The following is a 17,332-nucleotide window of genomic DNA, read 5'->3' as shown; positions in this document are numbered from 1 at the left end:
CACAACTTGATGTAATGATATGTGCAGTGCTGCAGACTGTCTCAGCTGTCTTTTCCAAATCAATAAACATATTCTTCTCTTTTTTTTTTGTTTCCATTCTAAGAACAACTTGAGGAGGATAAATTGCACAGTAATGGAGGTAAAGCATTGTCATCTGTGCTCAGAAAAACTCATTCTTAACACTCACTCTCAAGGATTTACGCCACAATTTTCCTTTTTTTTTTTTGACATCAAGCTGAGATTAGTTTTTTTTTTTTGGAATTGGCCTATAATGATTATGATTCATGCAGCTTTGGCCTGTTCTGTTTCCTTGCGCTCTTCCATTTCTCTTTTTTCTTTTCTTCCATCCATTCATGTTTAATCTGCTCCATATCAGTGCATTTGAATCACACTAATGAATCCACATCAGATAAGTGCATACCTAATTCTTTAGTACTCCTAATTGAGCACATTTGTTGGTTTTAAATGACAGCCTGCTGCCAGGATTTATTTTTGCAACTGTGATTAGAGCTGGTTAATGTTTTAGTATTTGATAAACGCATGGCAGGAATTAGTCATTTGATTTGATACGCCATATTCCACCATTCATTTTATACATCACTGTAGGGCGATATTGGCTTTGAATTTAACAGTGTGTATCTCTGTCACCATCTGTGGTCCTCTGACAGGGAGTCAGGCCAAGCAGGACTGGTCCATCCAGTGGCCCACCTCTGAATCGGGCAAGGAGAACACTCCGGTGTGCCAGCCGGAGCCCAGCCAGTGGATCCGTTTCCAGCTGTCCCAAAGCCCTAAGGTCCAGTCCAAGTACAACCAGCACATGTGCCACAGCCCCCAGGCCTTGGCCCCCCCCTTGTATGCTGACCGGCTTACCGTTGACAGCCCTGCTACAGGACTCTTCCCTCCCTTGGACTCTGGTCACCGCTCTCTGCCCCCATCACCCCGCCAGAGGCATTTTGGCCACACGCCTCCGCGGACTCCCTTGGTGGTCAACACCATGACCCCGCCTGGCACGCCTCCGATGCGCCGAAGGAACAAAGTGAAGGCGCCAGGAACGCCACCTCCTCCCAGCCGCAAGCTCATCCACCTGCTGCCAGGCTTCACTGCGCTGCACCGCAGCAAGTCCCACGAGTTCCAGCTGGGGAACCGCCTGGATGACATGCAGACACCCAAGTGAGTGTTATTCTCTCTCTGGTTTGTAATCGCTCACGGTGGTGATCATTTTGGTGCCTTATTTGTAGTTTTCTAAAGCAGCAAACCCATTTGTATCAACATTTTCCCGATAGACAAGATGAAAAAGATTGGGAGGAGGGATAGGAGAGGGACACAGAAAAACACTGTAAAGCTCAGCGGAGTTTCTTCGACAGTTTTCTGAGTTACAGATCACTCTTCAACCAATTTCAGCAGATGGCCCGCTTGAAGCACACATTCAAAATTTCAGCACTCTTTCTGTCTTATCTAAATAAAGTCACATGCAGTAACCCCACTGATTCTAGCAGTAAGAACATCAGAAAACAGGTTGGAGCCCCACCTTTCCTTTCAGCATCTCTCCTAGAACATAATCTTCCACCAGAGCCCAATCAAATTAATTCATAGGAGGACATCATTGCCCATAAAGAGCCAACGGTCTGTTAGAAGAGATAAGGGGCCTAGAGGCTGAGTTCCTGACTGTCCATGTCTGCATCTGGTGCTATGTTGATCAGATTTGACCATGAACAGGGTCCACCACTGCTAGGTAATCAGGAACCAGAGTCTGCCTCAGGAGAGCTGCACTCATTTTGATAATGCCATTAGATGACAGTGCCCTATCACTGCTGCACTTGGTAAGTTAATATTTGGGACTTGTCCTCTGCTTTTACGATGGACATCTGGGTTATATTTGGTGTGTGTTTGGCTGTGTATAGGACTGTGTGCGCACATGTCCGTGTGCATGTGCGTGTGTGTGTGTGTGTGTGTGTGTATCTGCCTGGTGAGGAGTGGATCATAGTTGCAGTGAATAGGCTCAAATGGCATTAGAGAATTGATTACCGGTCCCTGAGCGCTGATAGACCGCAGGCTGAGAGTTGAGCCCCTCTAATCAATGGCCTGTGTACGGAGCATGCCTGGAAATGCTGCAGCTCATCTAGACAGGAGGGCCGCTCCTCTGGCTTCTCTGATATCCAAGTGCCTCTCATAAAACACTGTAATTGAAAAGGCTCAGTTGGTCGGAGTATGTTGTTGGCAAACATCAAGTTGCTAGTTCAGTTCTGGCATGAGGCACTCGTGCTTGTTTGATTAATCTTTTCTTGCTCGAGGGAATTGGATTTATTCGAATGTTGGCATCTGTTTTTTTTTCTCTCAAGGCACAAATAGATACCTGAAGCTCAAAGCCAGAAGGTGTGTACTCCTTTGTTTATACAGATCTCCATTGTGAAGATTACACCATTCTCCGGTTTTTCTTGTTGCACGACATCATGGCTCAGTGTTTGGATGAAAATACATGATGCAAACATTTCCCAGTAGTCAAGGAAACCTGGAAAAAATAGTTATTTTTCTTCTAACAATAACAGACAAAAAAGCAGTTTTGTAGTTTCATGGTTTTTCCACGATACACTGTTGCTTCCACAACATCCATACTTTCTCCCTATCACCAGCCTCAGCATTTTAATAAGCCCACAGTTCTCCTTAGCTCCTCATTTTCTCTTCCTTAATAGCCCGCCGCTGTGGCCAGGATACAATAACCATGGATTACCTTCTGACCTCAAGAGATATTCCTCTTAATGAGATGTGGCTTCATATCAGTATCACTGCATAATAGAACCCAAAGACTGTGCACCTGAATGATACAAGAATGCTCGGCATGCCATGTTGATGTGGAAAACCGCAGTCGGGTTTGACACTGATGGATGATTGGCATTTCATTGTGTGTAACCTAATGACTGCCCATTGTCCTTTTGCACAGGGAACATTGCGTATTTTCAATAACCTCAGAGAAGACCCTACATGTATTCCCTGATATCAGAATAGAAGATTACTTCATTGATATACTATAATCACACATGGAAATATGAAATGAAGTAAATCAGGCCATGGTTTGGTAGAATGTTTTCATTTTTTGGCATGGATGTTTCTGTGTTTCACTCCCATGTGAAAACTGAGGAAACAAGCTGCAGGGGCCTTTTTTTTTAGGTGGCATTTATACTCGGGGTGGTTAGTAACACATTGCAAGTAACACTATGAGTAAATAAGTACATTTTTTGTAGAGCGAGTACTCCTAGGTTATTTTCTGTGGGCTATACTGTATTACTCTTACCTAAGTCATTTTTGTTTACCGGTAATGTACTCTTTTTCTCGTTACATTTTACAAAAGGTTGCATTACAATTATTTCTCCCTTCATGATGGTTTCAAGGCCAGCTTAAACCAAAGATTCACAACAAGATGAAACCATTTTAGCACACTGCAGAGAAAAGTTGCAGTGGTGTAAAGTGCCCCGTCTCAGCTGGAGTCAAGCCGGCTGATGGTGTTACTGTGACTAAGCTTGTCAAGTGGCAGGTGTCTGGTTTTAGAGTAGTGTTACAGTTTGTGTCTGTAGGTTAGATGCTAAGTTGCTTTCATGGGAAAGCAACAGCGATAATGTGGTGTTAGCAGTATAACGTTGGGAGAAACTCTTTCTCTTCCACAGGGAATACCATTTTCCTGAGTTTAGGTAACAAACCAAGTTGGTGAATTTTTATAGATGACACCCTGATGTCCGGTTCCCATGGAGGGAGCATGGAGCTGTGCTACAAACCACCCAGCTACAGGAAGCTGACAGATACACTGACATAAAGACAGTCAAAGCTATAGCTTTTGTGTACCCTGGCAAATTTTACAACATTGCAGAACACATTGCAAGTTTTAACTTGCCTCGTTGTGAATCTTTGGTGTAATGCGACAGAGCAAGTGATTAAAGAAGAAGGCCGCACTGCAGTCAGTGACCTTTTCATCTTCAAGTCAAGCTGATCAGCTTGCTAGCAGCAATGGAAGGTCAAACAACCAAATCAAAAGCTGAGGAGAGCAACCCCTGGCTGCACTTATACCCCTTTTCCATTACATAATATCGGCTATAAACACTTTTTTTTTTTTTTTTTTTTTTTTTTTTTGGTTTTCTATTAGGCAAAAGTTTGGGATAGTACCTGGTACCGGATACTAGCACGCTGGTCGCTGCTTACAACCATGAAAGACCAGAGCAAGACTTATGAAACTTGTCTCATAGTTGATAATCTATCCATGTAAAAAAATATTTTTTTCTCAGCGTATCTAGTTACACTAATATTGCTGATGTGAAGCAGCCATATCAAGTTGGTCTTGTTGTTTTTAAAAATCAAATACTTGTGTGCGGCTCTGGTAGAGAAGATTTTAACACATGGTGTGAAAACAGACCAGTCTAAAAATGCAACAAGTGCTTGCTATGCAAAGTAGATTTTTTCACCGAATCGTCTTTTACTCTTACTTGAGCAGTTTTCTCACAGGGTAACCTTTACTCGTACTCAAGTACTTTGGATGAATAACTGTTTTCTTACTCTAGTAAAATCATTCTTTACCTCTCCGCTCTAGCCACCACTTATATTAAGAGACAAACCATTTGCCAGCAGAAAATCTGGTTAACTAGAATAGAATAGAATAGATAAGAAAGCCTTTATTGCCATTGTACAAATACAGCACTACACCTGATCAGTGCATGTAAATAGCATTACATGGCAGAAGACCGGTCGCTACGCAATCATTTGGCTTCTGGCAGATGAGATACTGGCTTGCATAGTGCTGCCACCTGCTGTTTATTTGTATAACATTTTATTACATATTACCAGTATATTAAATGCTTCTTTTCAACATTTATGGAAACTGTGTGCTTGTCAGAGCTACACATGAAGGAGAATACGTTCCCGTGGCATTCAAGACATCACATTTACACCTTCACTGTGGCACAGACAATTGTTCGGGGCTTCTGTGGGTCATTAAAAAGTCTAAAATCCAATAATTTGAATTTGATAGGTCTTAAAAATTTGTTGAATTATGAATGAACTTGGCGCACTGGTAGCTCACAGGGTAGTGCGTGTACCGCTTGTTAAGGCTGAGTCTTTACAGCAGGGTCACAGGTTTGAATCTGACCTCCGTTTGCTGCTGCTTGTCCTTCCTGACTCTCTCTACTGTGACAGGTCAATAAGGCAAAAATGCCCCAAAAAATCTAAAAAAACCCCAAAAAAACAAACAAACCCAAAAACAAAAAACAAAACCACTTATCCTAATTAGGGTCACAGGGTGCTGGAGCCAATTGCAGCGCTCATTGGGCAAAAGGTAATGGTACTTTTTATAAAATGCCATTAACTTCAACTATCTTGCTAAATGTGTTTTTGGGAAAAATTCACATTGATCACACTGTGACAAAACTACAAAACAAAACCAAGATGGAACCAATAACCACTAATGCAAACTGTGCAGCCTGGCCAAAACTGATCAGAGAACACCCAGCTAGTGTGTCGCAATGTGGTGTGTGGGCTGTCTCCTCTCAGAGAGAGCTCAGGAGAAAGCAGCCTAGTTCTTGTACACACACACACACACACGTACATTACTCTTGAGTACGCACAGTTCTGTGTACAGTTATGTTCGGTTGAATTTTCATGTTGAATGGGAATAAATTAATTTACGTTGCCAGTAATTCTGGGACTCCGATTTTCCTTCATATCCTTCACGCTGTTTTTGCCAGTTTTTGGACGTGAAATAGGTTTTATTTAAAAATGATCTTTAAAATTCTTACTTCACAAGCAACGTGTGCTCATTGGTTATTGCTCTGTTGCATTGATTTTAATGAGCTATGTTCAGAGGTAACTCTAGAGGAGTCATCATTTGTTCAGTTTGATGCTACTTTGAGTCACTTGTTTTTTTCTGATACTCTGTGAATCCCACATGGAGGAATTTTATTTTTGGCTGTCCGTCTTCCACAGGGAGCTCAGAGGTCAGGATCACTTATAGAGCAGCAGCACTGGAGCTGGCAGCGATTGCCCTGCTCAGATTGCACATAAGCCACCATGGGGGCTCGCACCTGGTTTTATAATGCAAACCTAAACAAAGTGTCAGACAAACTGAAAAATTCTCATGAAATTCGTCACAAAGCCATCAGTCTTATTTGGTGCAAAGAAATGTATTTCACTTATTTTCCAAAAGTTAGTCTGTGCCTAATAATCATGCCAAGGTGGACAAGCAGAGGGCAGGGCTGGGCTAAAATTATGTCTGGATGACAGATTCACTCGATCCCTGTGCGTCCTCCAGGGCATACATATTGAAGTTTGGGAATCTGTGCACCACGCAGCAGCTAATGGCACTGCGGGAGATCTTCATGTCATGGGCCTCGATCCACTTGCCGGCACTGTCGTCATAGCGCTCCACGTTACAGGTGGTGGTGAGGCCGTTGAAGCCTCCGACCACAAACAGCAGGTCGTCCACCACCCCAATGCCAAAGTTGCTGCGGCTGTTCATCATGGACGGCGTGGCGTGCCAGGCATTGATTGCAGGGTTGTAGGCCTCAACGCTTCGCAAACGACTGGCGCCATCAAAGCCACCCACCTAGGAGAAAAAAGGTGGCTCAAACACTGGTAACTCTTTGAGATAATAACGTGCACGCTCTGCTCAAAGGTCGTGCCTCTCTGTTTCACATGGGTCGAGAGATGCATGACTGTAAGAAGTCTTTGTGCATTCCTTACCGCATAAATTTGCCCTCTATAGGTGATGACGCCCACCCCACTGCGCCTACTTCTCATGGGAGAAATCAATGTCCATTGGTTGGTCTCAGGGTCATAGCATTCAGCTGTTGCCAGGCACTCATCCCCATTGAATCCTCCGCAAATGTACACCTAGGGAACAAAATCACCTCTGACTTTTAACATATTTATTGGGAATGCTTTGAGTTTTTGTGCAATTCCATGGAGTGGCAGGCAGAAGACAGATCATTTAATGAAGTTATGTTAAACTTGTTATTAGAGATATTGTATCACTTGGAATCATGGAAATCAAATAGAAATAATGCCTTCAACTGATAACTAGGAGTCAAATTGGCAATTGTGAAAGAGCCCACAGGTAAAAGACCGGGACAATCATGAGCATGCTTCCTTAAATTTGTTGTTTTTTCAATTATTTCTCAGCTCTTCAGCTCCACCCACTTTGCCATGGAGTGTTGTGGCACTGGCATCGCTCCTGTCCTCATGCATGGCTGCCAGTAATGTCCACTGGTTGGTGTGGGGCTCATAGCGCTCAGCAGTGTTGAGTCGTCTAAGTCCATCGTAGCCTCCCATGGCATAGATGCAACCATTCAGAACAGCCACGCTCACATAGCAGCGGGCTGAATGCATGGGTGCCACGTCATGATAGATGCAAGTGCCTAGGTCAAACTTGCGCACTTTGCTGAAATATTCAGAGCCGTCAAAGCCGCCGATGCAGTAGACCATTCCATTAAGGACAGCAGCACCATGGTAAGCTCGAGGATGTTCCTCATTGTTGGTCACACTGACCCAGCGGTCAGCACGGGGGTCATATGCCTCAATGCTGTTGGTTGCCCTGTCACCACTCCAGCCTCCGATGGCCACCAGGACGGCATAGGGCCAGCGTGGGCGGGACAGAAGATTCTGGTGAGCTGAATAAGAGCCTCTGTTGTGGCTGAAAAACATGATGCTCATTGCGCTGATGATGGTGTGCCTGCACTCAGAACTGTCCTTCACCAGAGCATGGTTCTTCACATTGTTCATGAAGTACTCACTGCTCATCAAGGCCAGGCGAACCTGGGCACAGACAAGAATGCAGCAGTTACATATTAAATAGCACAAACAGATTTGCAAAATAAGAAAGATTCATCAGGAAATATTTTAGGAGTCTGCGGTATCCAAAACACACAGAAATATGCATCGTCTATGTCATATCATTTTTGAATTCTTAGATAAGATTAAGGAGTGCAAAGTGTACAGGGTCAAAGGTACATCAAGACAAATTTTTTGACATCTTGGATCAGTCCTGATGTTATACATGGACTCAGAATCAACTAGTTGAACCAGTCTTACAACTGACTTGAGCATGATAAAGGTCGTCTTGCATAACCAAATAATTCTAATGCACTCATTATCTAATTGCCAAAGATGTATAAGTAAGCTGAATGTAACAATAGCTGACCCGCAGTTACCTTGGACAACAGCATACGGATGTGGTATTTACGGTCCTCATGCGAGTGGCTGATCCAACGGACAATGGCCTCAAACACGGTGCTTTCCTGCTTAGCGTTGAGATCATCCCTCTGGATAATGTCAGCCAGCTCCTCCACAGAGAGCTGCAGGAACTCGTCAAAGGTAGCAACCTCCTCAAAATGCTGCAAGATGAACATGTAGGCCTTGAACTTGAGTTCCAGGCAGTTGTATATGTCCACAAACTTCCAGATGCCAATGCAATTCTCGGGGCAAAGCTGCTGCCCCAGGAATTCACAGCAGGTGTCTAGAGCGCCCTGAATGTTGAACTGGTCAGCTGCTGCCAAAAGCTCTTCTACGTTCTCCTCCGTCACAGGAACGGAGAGGGTGTAGGCAAACTCGATGATCAGGTGCATCATATAAGACGACAGGCCAGGGATGTTGTACAGTTTCTTCTCTGGCTTTGTCCAGTGGGAGTTGAAGAGAGCTCTGTGGGTTCAGGGTGGAGATTAAAGACGGATGTTTAAAATTGTGTGTAACATCCTCTTGTCATGTCACTATAAGATATACATGTGTGCACGGGAAAATACAAACATACACACAGTGTATGCTTGGCCTTATTGTCAGGTTTGTGACCTTCATGAGTTGAGCTGCAGCAATATTCTGAAAAACTGTCTTGAATTTTAGTTACATTAACTCTTGTTAAGAGCAATGTAAAGCATTATATTACACCGACATAACTCACATGCAGAAACTGTGCTCTCACATACAAAATCAAGCTTCATACTGAAAGAAAAAATACTCTGCTCATTTCAAGTTATAGCTTATTTGCTTATGTCGACATCAAGCTAACATCACTTCAGTCATTTTGCAGTGCATGCCACATATGCATCAAATCTAGACTGAAATTGTCTTGTCATCACTTTTCATTCTGTATTTACTCTGATATGTGGCAAAAGTGGAAGGGCAACTACAACTACATTTGATTGCACAACTCTATATTATACAGTGACAAAAAAGGTAAACCTTGAGATTTGAAAAATAACTGCTCTTTTTAAATATAAATCTCTAAATATAAAGACATGGAAGGACAACAAACTTAAATCTCCAACTATGCTGATATGTTTAGACAGCAACAAGAAGACTAGAAATGAGAGAGCAACACCAATGCCGCAATCTTAAAAAATCCTTTACCATTTGTGATGTGTTTGCTCTCTCATTTTCTTTTTGTTTTCATGTCCTTTGTTACTTTGTAAAGCACAATTTTATAAACCCCAAAAGCACTTTGTTAAAAGCACCGTGAATCAATGAGTTGAGAAGAAATGCAAACAGAAATGATGCACTAGGTTTCATTAGGTGTCATTTGCCAGACTCACAATTGTCATTTTGGAAGCATATGTTTTTGTTTTCCTTCAAATTTAAAATTGACTATTCTCCTAACATCTCCTTGCTCAAGACAACCAACTCACCGGAAATACGGGCTGCAGCCACAGAGGACAACCTTGTGGGCGTTAAATTCAACATTGTCTGCTCTGATCACCACATCACACAGTTTTCCCTGCAGACGGAATTCGTTAAATATTTCAAATGAGCTGACCGCAGCTTTGTGTTTTTCATTCATTTTGCTGTATCAATCGACACCGTATCTAATATTGTGTTTTCATGGTCATCGATGAAGTTGTTCTTCTCCCAGACAGGTGTCCTCGGTTGTGTCCATGTCAGACTTTATGACATGGACACAACCGATCTGTTAGATTCTAGAAGGGTCTTTGTTGCACCAGAAAGCATCACAATGAACAGAAATCAAAGACATGGATGCTAATTCACAAAATGTCAGTACTGATTTTATAGTGTGACATTTTGTTTACTCCATCTGCACCACACTGTCATGTAGTGAAGCACATGAAAAGAGAATGCATCAGTTGGCAAATGGAGATTTTCATCACGTTAACCCCCATGTTGTGGAGTCAATGAAGTAGCTAATCATTGTAATCATTGCATTTCCATTCCATTTTTTTCTTTTATCATGAGGTTATAGATATATACTAAACTGCAATAAAATATTTAGCTTTTTTTTTTTTTTTTTTTTTTTTTAATATTACCATGCACAACAATAGGCCTTTGAGATGGTTCAAGATTATCCACAGCAACAGGAGAGCTTCCATTTCCATTTTTTTTTAAAATGCTGAACATTGAAATAAATGCGGTTGTGTTTTCTACAGCTGCCAATTTACAGGGAAGCCAATTTTTTTCTCAGCATCTTAGCATCTTAATTGAAGGATAAAATGGACATAAAAACGTATGAGAGCCCTTGACTACATTGTATACTAACAATTACTTTCTGTCAGTCTGGGAAGATTTGGCTTAAGCTATTTCACAGAATATAAACGTGGAGGCTTTCCCTCCATTGTAAGGCTGACTTTCCTATACAGGTGCTCCCAGTGTTGAGCAAAATGAAGAATGGCATCATGTGACTATTAATTTATGTGAAAATAGCCCTGCACCAATTACATGAATGCATCATATAAAATAAATTACTGTTGAATAGAAGGTGAGCAGCTTTAAAAAAAATTAATGAAATCTTGTTAGGTTAGGCCAGAGACATGCAGGTCAGGCGAACTGTTGACTCTAAATTTGCATCGAATTTGCATTTGTGAGTTTGCCTCCAAGGTGCGATGAGGCTGGATTTAAACTGGATTTCTCAACCCCCTGAGGGAGGACTTTTAGGACGTATTCGAGCCACAGTCTTGCCTGGTTGTAAATGCATCTTTAGTTTACTAGAAAACGGGCCTAGTAGAGTGCAGACCGTTGCCATGAGGGAGAGCAGGTATTATGTTTGATTCATAAAAAAATGATTAAAATGGGAACGAGCTGTGCAAACAAAATCACTGCGGCAAACTTTTTACAGATTACCAAAACGGAAAGAGAAAAGAAACAAATGAAGCAATGTATGCGTACCTTCCCCCACACAAACAGATGAGCACACTTAAGAATTTTTGCCCTTCATAATTAAAATCGAATAAAACTGATTTCATGATTTGGCTTCAGTGTGTGCAAACGTTGTGCATGACAGAGTCTCGGCTTGCCACAACAACATCATCGTCTGTAATTGTTTAAGATGATTTTCTACCACCATAAATTGAAGACCATTTATATAAATTTGTATATAAATTTTATTGGCGTCTATTGGAGTCTGGCCTATTCTTATTCACAGCATTATTGGATGACATCGGACAGTTTAGCCTTTTTGTTATTTGACCACCACTTTGAAACCAGTGTGAGGTTTCTGTCTCTATGAATAAAATTATGAGCTAACTGCCTCCTTTTCTGATGCAGTGTGTGCAGTAAAACCCACAAATCTAAGCAGTCATAATACATTACATTGCAGACTGACTCCATATTGGGAAACATGCATAGAAAGTGTAGTTTAACAAGCAAGCCAGTTACTTCACTTGAAGGGAGTGCAAACTAAGCTACCCTCAGGAGAAAATAGGTTTGTCAAGTTAGTTTTGAAAAAAAAAAAAAAAAAAAGTATTACAATACTTGATTTGTCTACATCTGCAGTGACAGATAATAGAAGACAACATGATGGCAACAAATACCAGTGATTAGGATGTTACCCAAAAAACTGTCTTTATATCCCTGTCAGAAACGTGAGTCGGGACATAACAAATAACTCGACATGTGCCAGGAAGAAGCGCGATTAATGCGACTTTCTTTTGTGTGTAATGCCCATCACTGCTACATTTTCACATCATCAACTACTGTCCAAATCCTGTCTAAACAATTTGGGCTCCTCAAAGGGGAAACTAAAATAATGCCAACTTTTTCATGTTAGGAAAAGTAGGCCGAATTCGCACCAGTGATGTGCTAAAGCTCATGTCATTGTGGTGTGTCTTTTCCTCACCATCAGCTATAACAGAGTGCTCCTTTTGCTCGGTGAGAGACAATATTAAAATCCCTTAGATATTCATCATATGCTTTTGACTGGTAGATAGATGCGGAGATGAGGAGAGTTCAGCTTGTTCCTATGGTGATGAAGCTCTTGCTTGATCAGTGTGAAAATAGGAGTTCTGGTGTGTCTCTAAGAAGTAATGCGATCCCACCAATTAGGAGCATGTTAAATCAGTCGAATGTGACACACTGTCTCCTTTCTGATGCCATCACAGAAGTCCTCCATGTTTTTTTTTTTTTTCTTTTTCTTTTTTTTTTTTGCATCTTCGTATTCAGAGGATTGTCTCGCTGGTTGTTAATCAGTGGAACAAAATCCAGCAGTCACCAGAGTATTCCTGTTTCTGATGAAAGAAGTCATTTTCCCCCCTCATCTCAAAAAACAAAAAAATCCCAGGTTGCAGCCAAAGTGCAGCAAGCATTCAGTAAAAAGTGCAAGTTTTACAATGCTCGTGTTTATACCGGAGTTTGTGATGACTAACAGGGAGCAAACCACACTGTAAAGTCACTCTTGCCAAACACCTGACCCGTATCCTCGAGTTTCATTAATGAGCTGTTTTCCAACATGAAGAAACCCGGTGAGACGAGGGATCGAGTCGAGTTTGGGGAATTTAGAAGTGTAATTAGCTGGAAATTACTCCTTTTAAGTAAAATAAACGTGGATGTGAGGCCACAGAACAGCACATTCACAGATAAAGACTAATTAACATGCTGAAATTGCCTTTTCTGTTGTATCTTTAATAAAAATTGTAGTATAGTATGGACCTCCTTTCCCATGTGTGTATCGACTGGAGTTTGAATATTTAAAAGCATCTCAGCCAGCAAATCCAATGAACTAAAGCACATTAAATAAAATAGCATGTCTGCGCATAAACTGATATTATTTTATGTGTATTTGAGTGTCACGTACCTGCCCACAAGTCTCAACTTCACGTCAAATCTACGTGAGGTGACGTGTGTGTGTGTGTGTGTGTGTGACCTGTGTTACTGAGCAGCCGTCCACCTCAATGCAAAAATATAAGAGCTTCAATATAAGCAGCAAAACATTGGTGACATTTGTACGATGGCGTATTAGGGCCGTTGTAGGGGGGGAAAAAATTATGGAGCCGGGGGAGGCACGCAATATTTCGAGAAAAAAATAAGAATATTTGAGATTAAAGTTGTAATTAATGAGAAAAAACTCACAAATTTCTGAGATTATAAAGTCACATTTATGAGAAAAAAAAAAACTTGGAAAAATGGTTTGTCTTATAATTTTTTTTTTGTTTTTTGTTTTTGGTTTGCAAAGCTGAATCAAGTTGCTGTGTATCAGGCCTGCATCTGATGACCTTTTCAAATTCATCATTCATCTTTGCAATGGGATTTAGTAACAAGGAAATCCTGGCGATTTTTTTTTTTTTTTTATCTCAGAATTACAGTATTGTTTTCCTTGTATTTCCTTGTTACTGAACCAGATAAAAACTATTTTTCTGCAGTTTTTTCTTGCAAATTTATGACTTTATAATCTCTGAATTTTCCATTTTTTTCTCATAATTTTTTCCCCCTAAAATGGCCCTAATACGCCGTCGTACATTTGTGCTTTACATTACTTATGACAAAATGCTTTTAATTTGCAAGCCTTTTCTTACAGAGTCATAGATGTTTGATCCACAGGTGTGTTTGGAGTGGTGTTTATCCTCTCCTTTAGTTTGAGCAGGTGAGAACGCGGCCATCTGACGTGACACTAGGGATGTCATGTTAACACAGTTTTAAATGATAAATGATACCAGTGCCAGTGAAATTTGATCATTGCTGATACCTGATTTGATACCACAGCACAATCAGAAATCCCATTCAGCACACACTGTTCAAATAATTGCATAGCTAAGTCAAGTCAAGTCAATTTTATTTATGTAGCCCAGAGTCACAAATTACAAATTTTCCTCCAGGGGCTTTACAGCAGTTCAACATCCTCTGTCTTTACCTTGGATAAGGAAAAACTCCCTTTAACCAGACAAAAAAATATTGAGAAACAATAGATAACAGCAACGAGGGAGGAAGGCCACTCACTGAAATCAGTTTTTTGTAATAAGTTTACAGTCGTCTATGGCCATAAAATTTCCTAAGCGATAAGTGATGCCAGTTCTCTTGCGAGGAATTTGAATGTATGCTGCTTAAAAGTCATAAGTTATTTTTTTTTATTGCCAATCGTTCCGGACATCCTTGAATAAATATCAGATGCGGACTTTTGACTAATAAGTTTGAGAACAAGTTAAGAGAAACATAATGATTCTTTCAAATAATTTAAACATGAAAAACAAACATTTAAACATGGAAAACAATAAACATTTACAAATTGAGTTGTCAGGTTGTGTTGATACTGCCGATACTATCAACACTAGTACTACTACTACAATAGTATTTTTATCGTTCAAAATCAAAATTTTGTTATTGACTTAGACTTGATCCTTGTTATATGTTATCACAAAAGGATGTAATCTATGCCATTGCTACAAACCAGCAACTGATAAATTAAGCTTTTATTTGGAAGTTTCGTGTGATGAGTGAGGCAGCGGCAGGTTGTAATGTGCCACATGATTGACTGTGTGTCCAGTAAATCTATAATACAGTATATATTTAGATGTAGTAAGACATGGAGCAAGGTGTGGTTCGCCTAATATTTCTGGAAAACCTAAACAACAACAGTCTTGTTTTTGTAATGCCCGCTAACACACAAAAACAGCCCGATCGATTAATCAATCAATCAATCAATCCCAGCATCTGCCTGTGGTCTTTTTCACACAATCAGCTGCTCATTTGTTTGGGAGTCTCTCTCTCGGGGATTAGCTCATGGCACTGTTGCATGGAGAAAAACAGGCCATGGTCTTCTCTTGCCCTTGGACCATTAAAGTAAAAATCCACCCTTGAAACTATTAAAAAAAAAAAATCTATTGATACCGTAGCTTTCATTTCTTGGTGTCTTCTGCTGTTTGGTGGTGCATGGTTCTCATTCCAGTGGATAATAGGCCGACTACAATGGGGTTTAACAAAAGAAAAAAATTCAGTGATCTAAAATATCAGTGTTTGAATGTCAGATTTTCGTGTCAGCTTCTCTGAATCAAAGGCCTCTTTTGCGATTCAATTTTTTTAAAATAATTTTTTTCAACCAGCATTCAACACTCAAACAGAGCGATGGCAGCCTCAGTCGACCACAATTTCTCGATCATCAGAATATAAAAGTGTTAGTTTTGGACCGATCTAACCAGCTGCGAGCTTAATGATGGTGATTTTTCAAAAACTGATTTCACAGTATTTGAAAAATGTATTAGAAAAAAAAGACAAAAAAAAAAAAAAAAAAAAGAAAAAAGCAAAGGTGGCCAACAAGACTGTACGTGAATGAACTACATACTGCTCTTTGCACCTGAAGTCACATTTTACCCTTCGTAATTATGGTGATTTTGATTTATTGCGCATGTGGTGTTTAATATTGTGTCGCTCTAAGTATCATTCTAGTTTAATAGCTCCTAACATCGGATGATTTTTACGTGCTTGCAAGCAGGTTTGCCAAGGAGCCAGTTAAGGTAGCAATGCTCCCAGCCCAGACCAAACCAGTTAACCCTGTCTCCATGGCAACAGTAGTGATGTTTCGAACAAACTTACGACTTCTATGGAAGCGTCGGCCATCGATTCACGTTCTCTTAGCTACCGGTAGGTCAAAGCCTCCTTTGCACGTTTAATACGTTAAAAAATAAATTTCGTGTGGTGAGTGCTGAATTGAAAATCAACTGTCGTGTTCTACTGCACTGGTGCTGGGTATGGACAAATTTTAAGATCGCAATATTTGTGGGGGCTGGTGTCAGGGTTTGATACTGAATACATATTTATGTATGTATTTATTCATTGGTTTATTTTTCAGGGATGATAAACAGCAGTGGTGGAAAGAGTACTACAAATTGATACTCAAGTGGAAGTACTGTTACTTTGCTGATATTTTATGTAAATAGAAGTACTGCTGTAAAAATCTACTGCAGTAAAAGTAAAAAAGTGTCTCATTTAAAATGAACTCAAAGTAAAGGTGACTGAGTTCCTTTTTCTAAACAGTAACTGTGTTCGCTGTGATCTTTTCCATGCAGTTAGAAAAAAGATGAGAGTTCAAACTAGATTCTTTTAAAGGGGCATTACGGAAAATTGTCAAGGGTTGATTGAAGTGAGGACCCTGGAGACTCAACTGACACATGTGGAATAAGCACATAATACGAAGGCCCCCACCATGTCGACGAGTCCACATAGTTTTCATCATCATGTCAGCTCACTGATATTATTTTTCTCCTTTTTTTACACACTTATAACACATTTTTGCCCACTGGATGTGAATGATCCTCATTTTCACTGACCATCTGCAGGGTTTTTTTTTTTTTTTTTTTTTTTTAATGGAAGTTGGAAACAAAAAAAGTAGAACCAACAAAGTAGATACAGGTTCCTCGTGTCATCTTTGCTGACTGGGCTTTTACTGTGAAAGGTTCCACAATCTGCCATTAATCATTTCTACTCTGTGATGGATCTGATTTAAAATGTAGTGAAATACAATATCTAAGCAAAAATGTACTGAAATAAAAGTAGAATTACTGACTCAAAAAAGTGTTCATTTTGGCAGCTGGTTTTGATGAAGTCTTAGTCTCATGAATAAAATGCATATTAGTTTTAGTCACATTTTAGTCATCTGAATTACTGTTACTGTTAGTTTTAGTCCAGTTTTAGGGAACAAAATCTGTAATCAGTCTGGACTACATGCATTTAATGACGCAGTATGAAGAGCAAGGGAATAGGACCCTGCACTGACTGTAAACAAACTAAACAAATAAACAAACTAAAAATTATATCTAGGCCAATTCAACCAATGACAGGGCAACACACTGAACTTCAGCCAATGACAGGCCGGCACACTGCAAGGTTACACACAAGAGGGAGGATTTCATTTTCATTCCGTCTTGTCTCGTCAACAAAAAACAAACATAAACATCGGCATAGTTGTTACTATCTATGATCTATTTTTAGCTCATCTCGTCCTTGTCGTGATCTTTGACAAACATTTTTTTTTTATCATTGTCTTGGTTTGCGAAATGAACACTGAGTTCCACCTTCACCCGTTTGTAAAAATCAACAGGTCTGCTCCTTTTCTCTGGAGACTTTTGAAAGGAACTCTGGGAAATGTAGGCTCCTC

At 40.3% G+C, this 17,332-nt stretch overlaps 2 protein-coding genes across 2 annotated transcripts in view; one reads left to right on the top strand and one right to left on the bottom strand.

Annotated features, from left to right (window-relative positions):
• ksr2 (kinase suppressor of ras 2) overlaps positions 1-17,332 on the top strand; it is a 137,320-nt gene that overhangs the window by 26,277 nt on the left and 93,711 nt on the right. The window contains exon 5 of the mRNA XM_030060858.1: positions 669-1,170. Coding sequence (XP_029916718.1) covers positions 669-1,170 — 502 coding nt within the window. The remainder of the gene's footprint in view (positions 1-668; positions 1,171-17,332) is intronic.
• LOC115365189 (kelch-like protein 10) lies at positions 6,242-9,770 on the bottom strand. The gene is made up of 5 exons (XM_030060048.1): positions 9,651-9,770; positions 8,184-8,670; positions 7,174-7,788; positions 6,718-6,867; positions 6,242-6,580 (listed from the first exon to the last, which is right to left on the bottom strand). The coding sequence occupies exons 2-5, from the start codon at positions 8,598-8,600 to the stop codon at positions 6,242-6,244; spliced, it is 1,521 nt and encodes a 506-aa protein (XP_029915908.1). The 5' UTR covers positions 8,601-8,670; positions 9,651-9,770.

The sequence above is a fragment of the Myripristis murdjan genome, chromosome 9, assembly GCF_902150065.1.
Source record: "Myripristis murdjan chromosome 9, fMyrMur1.1, whole genome shotgun sequence".
Lineage (NCBI taxonomy): Eukaryota > Metazoa > Chordata > Actinopteri > Holocentriformes > Holocentridae > Myripristis > Myripristis murdjan.
The sequence above is the reverse complement of the archived record's forward strand: the minus strand, read 5'-3'. Positions and strand labels throughout refer to the sequence as shown.

Bases quoted from the DNA above. Each gene is read 5' to 3' on its own strand.
- LOC115365189 (XM_030060048.1), bottom strand. From the start codon at position 8,600: ATGATGCACCTGATCATCGAGTTTGCCTACACCCTCTCCGTTCCTGTG. The intron at 7,789-8,183 runs GTAACTGCGGGT...GTCTGTGCCCAG, and splicing joins TCCGTATGCTGTTGTCCAAG to GTTCGCCTGGCCTTGATGAG. The intron at 6,868-7,173 runs GTGGGTGGAGCT...TTTGTTCCCTAG, and splicing joins CCACAACACTCCATGGCAAA to GTGTACATTTGCGGAGGATT.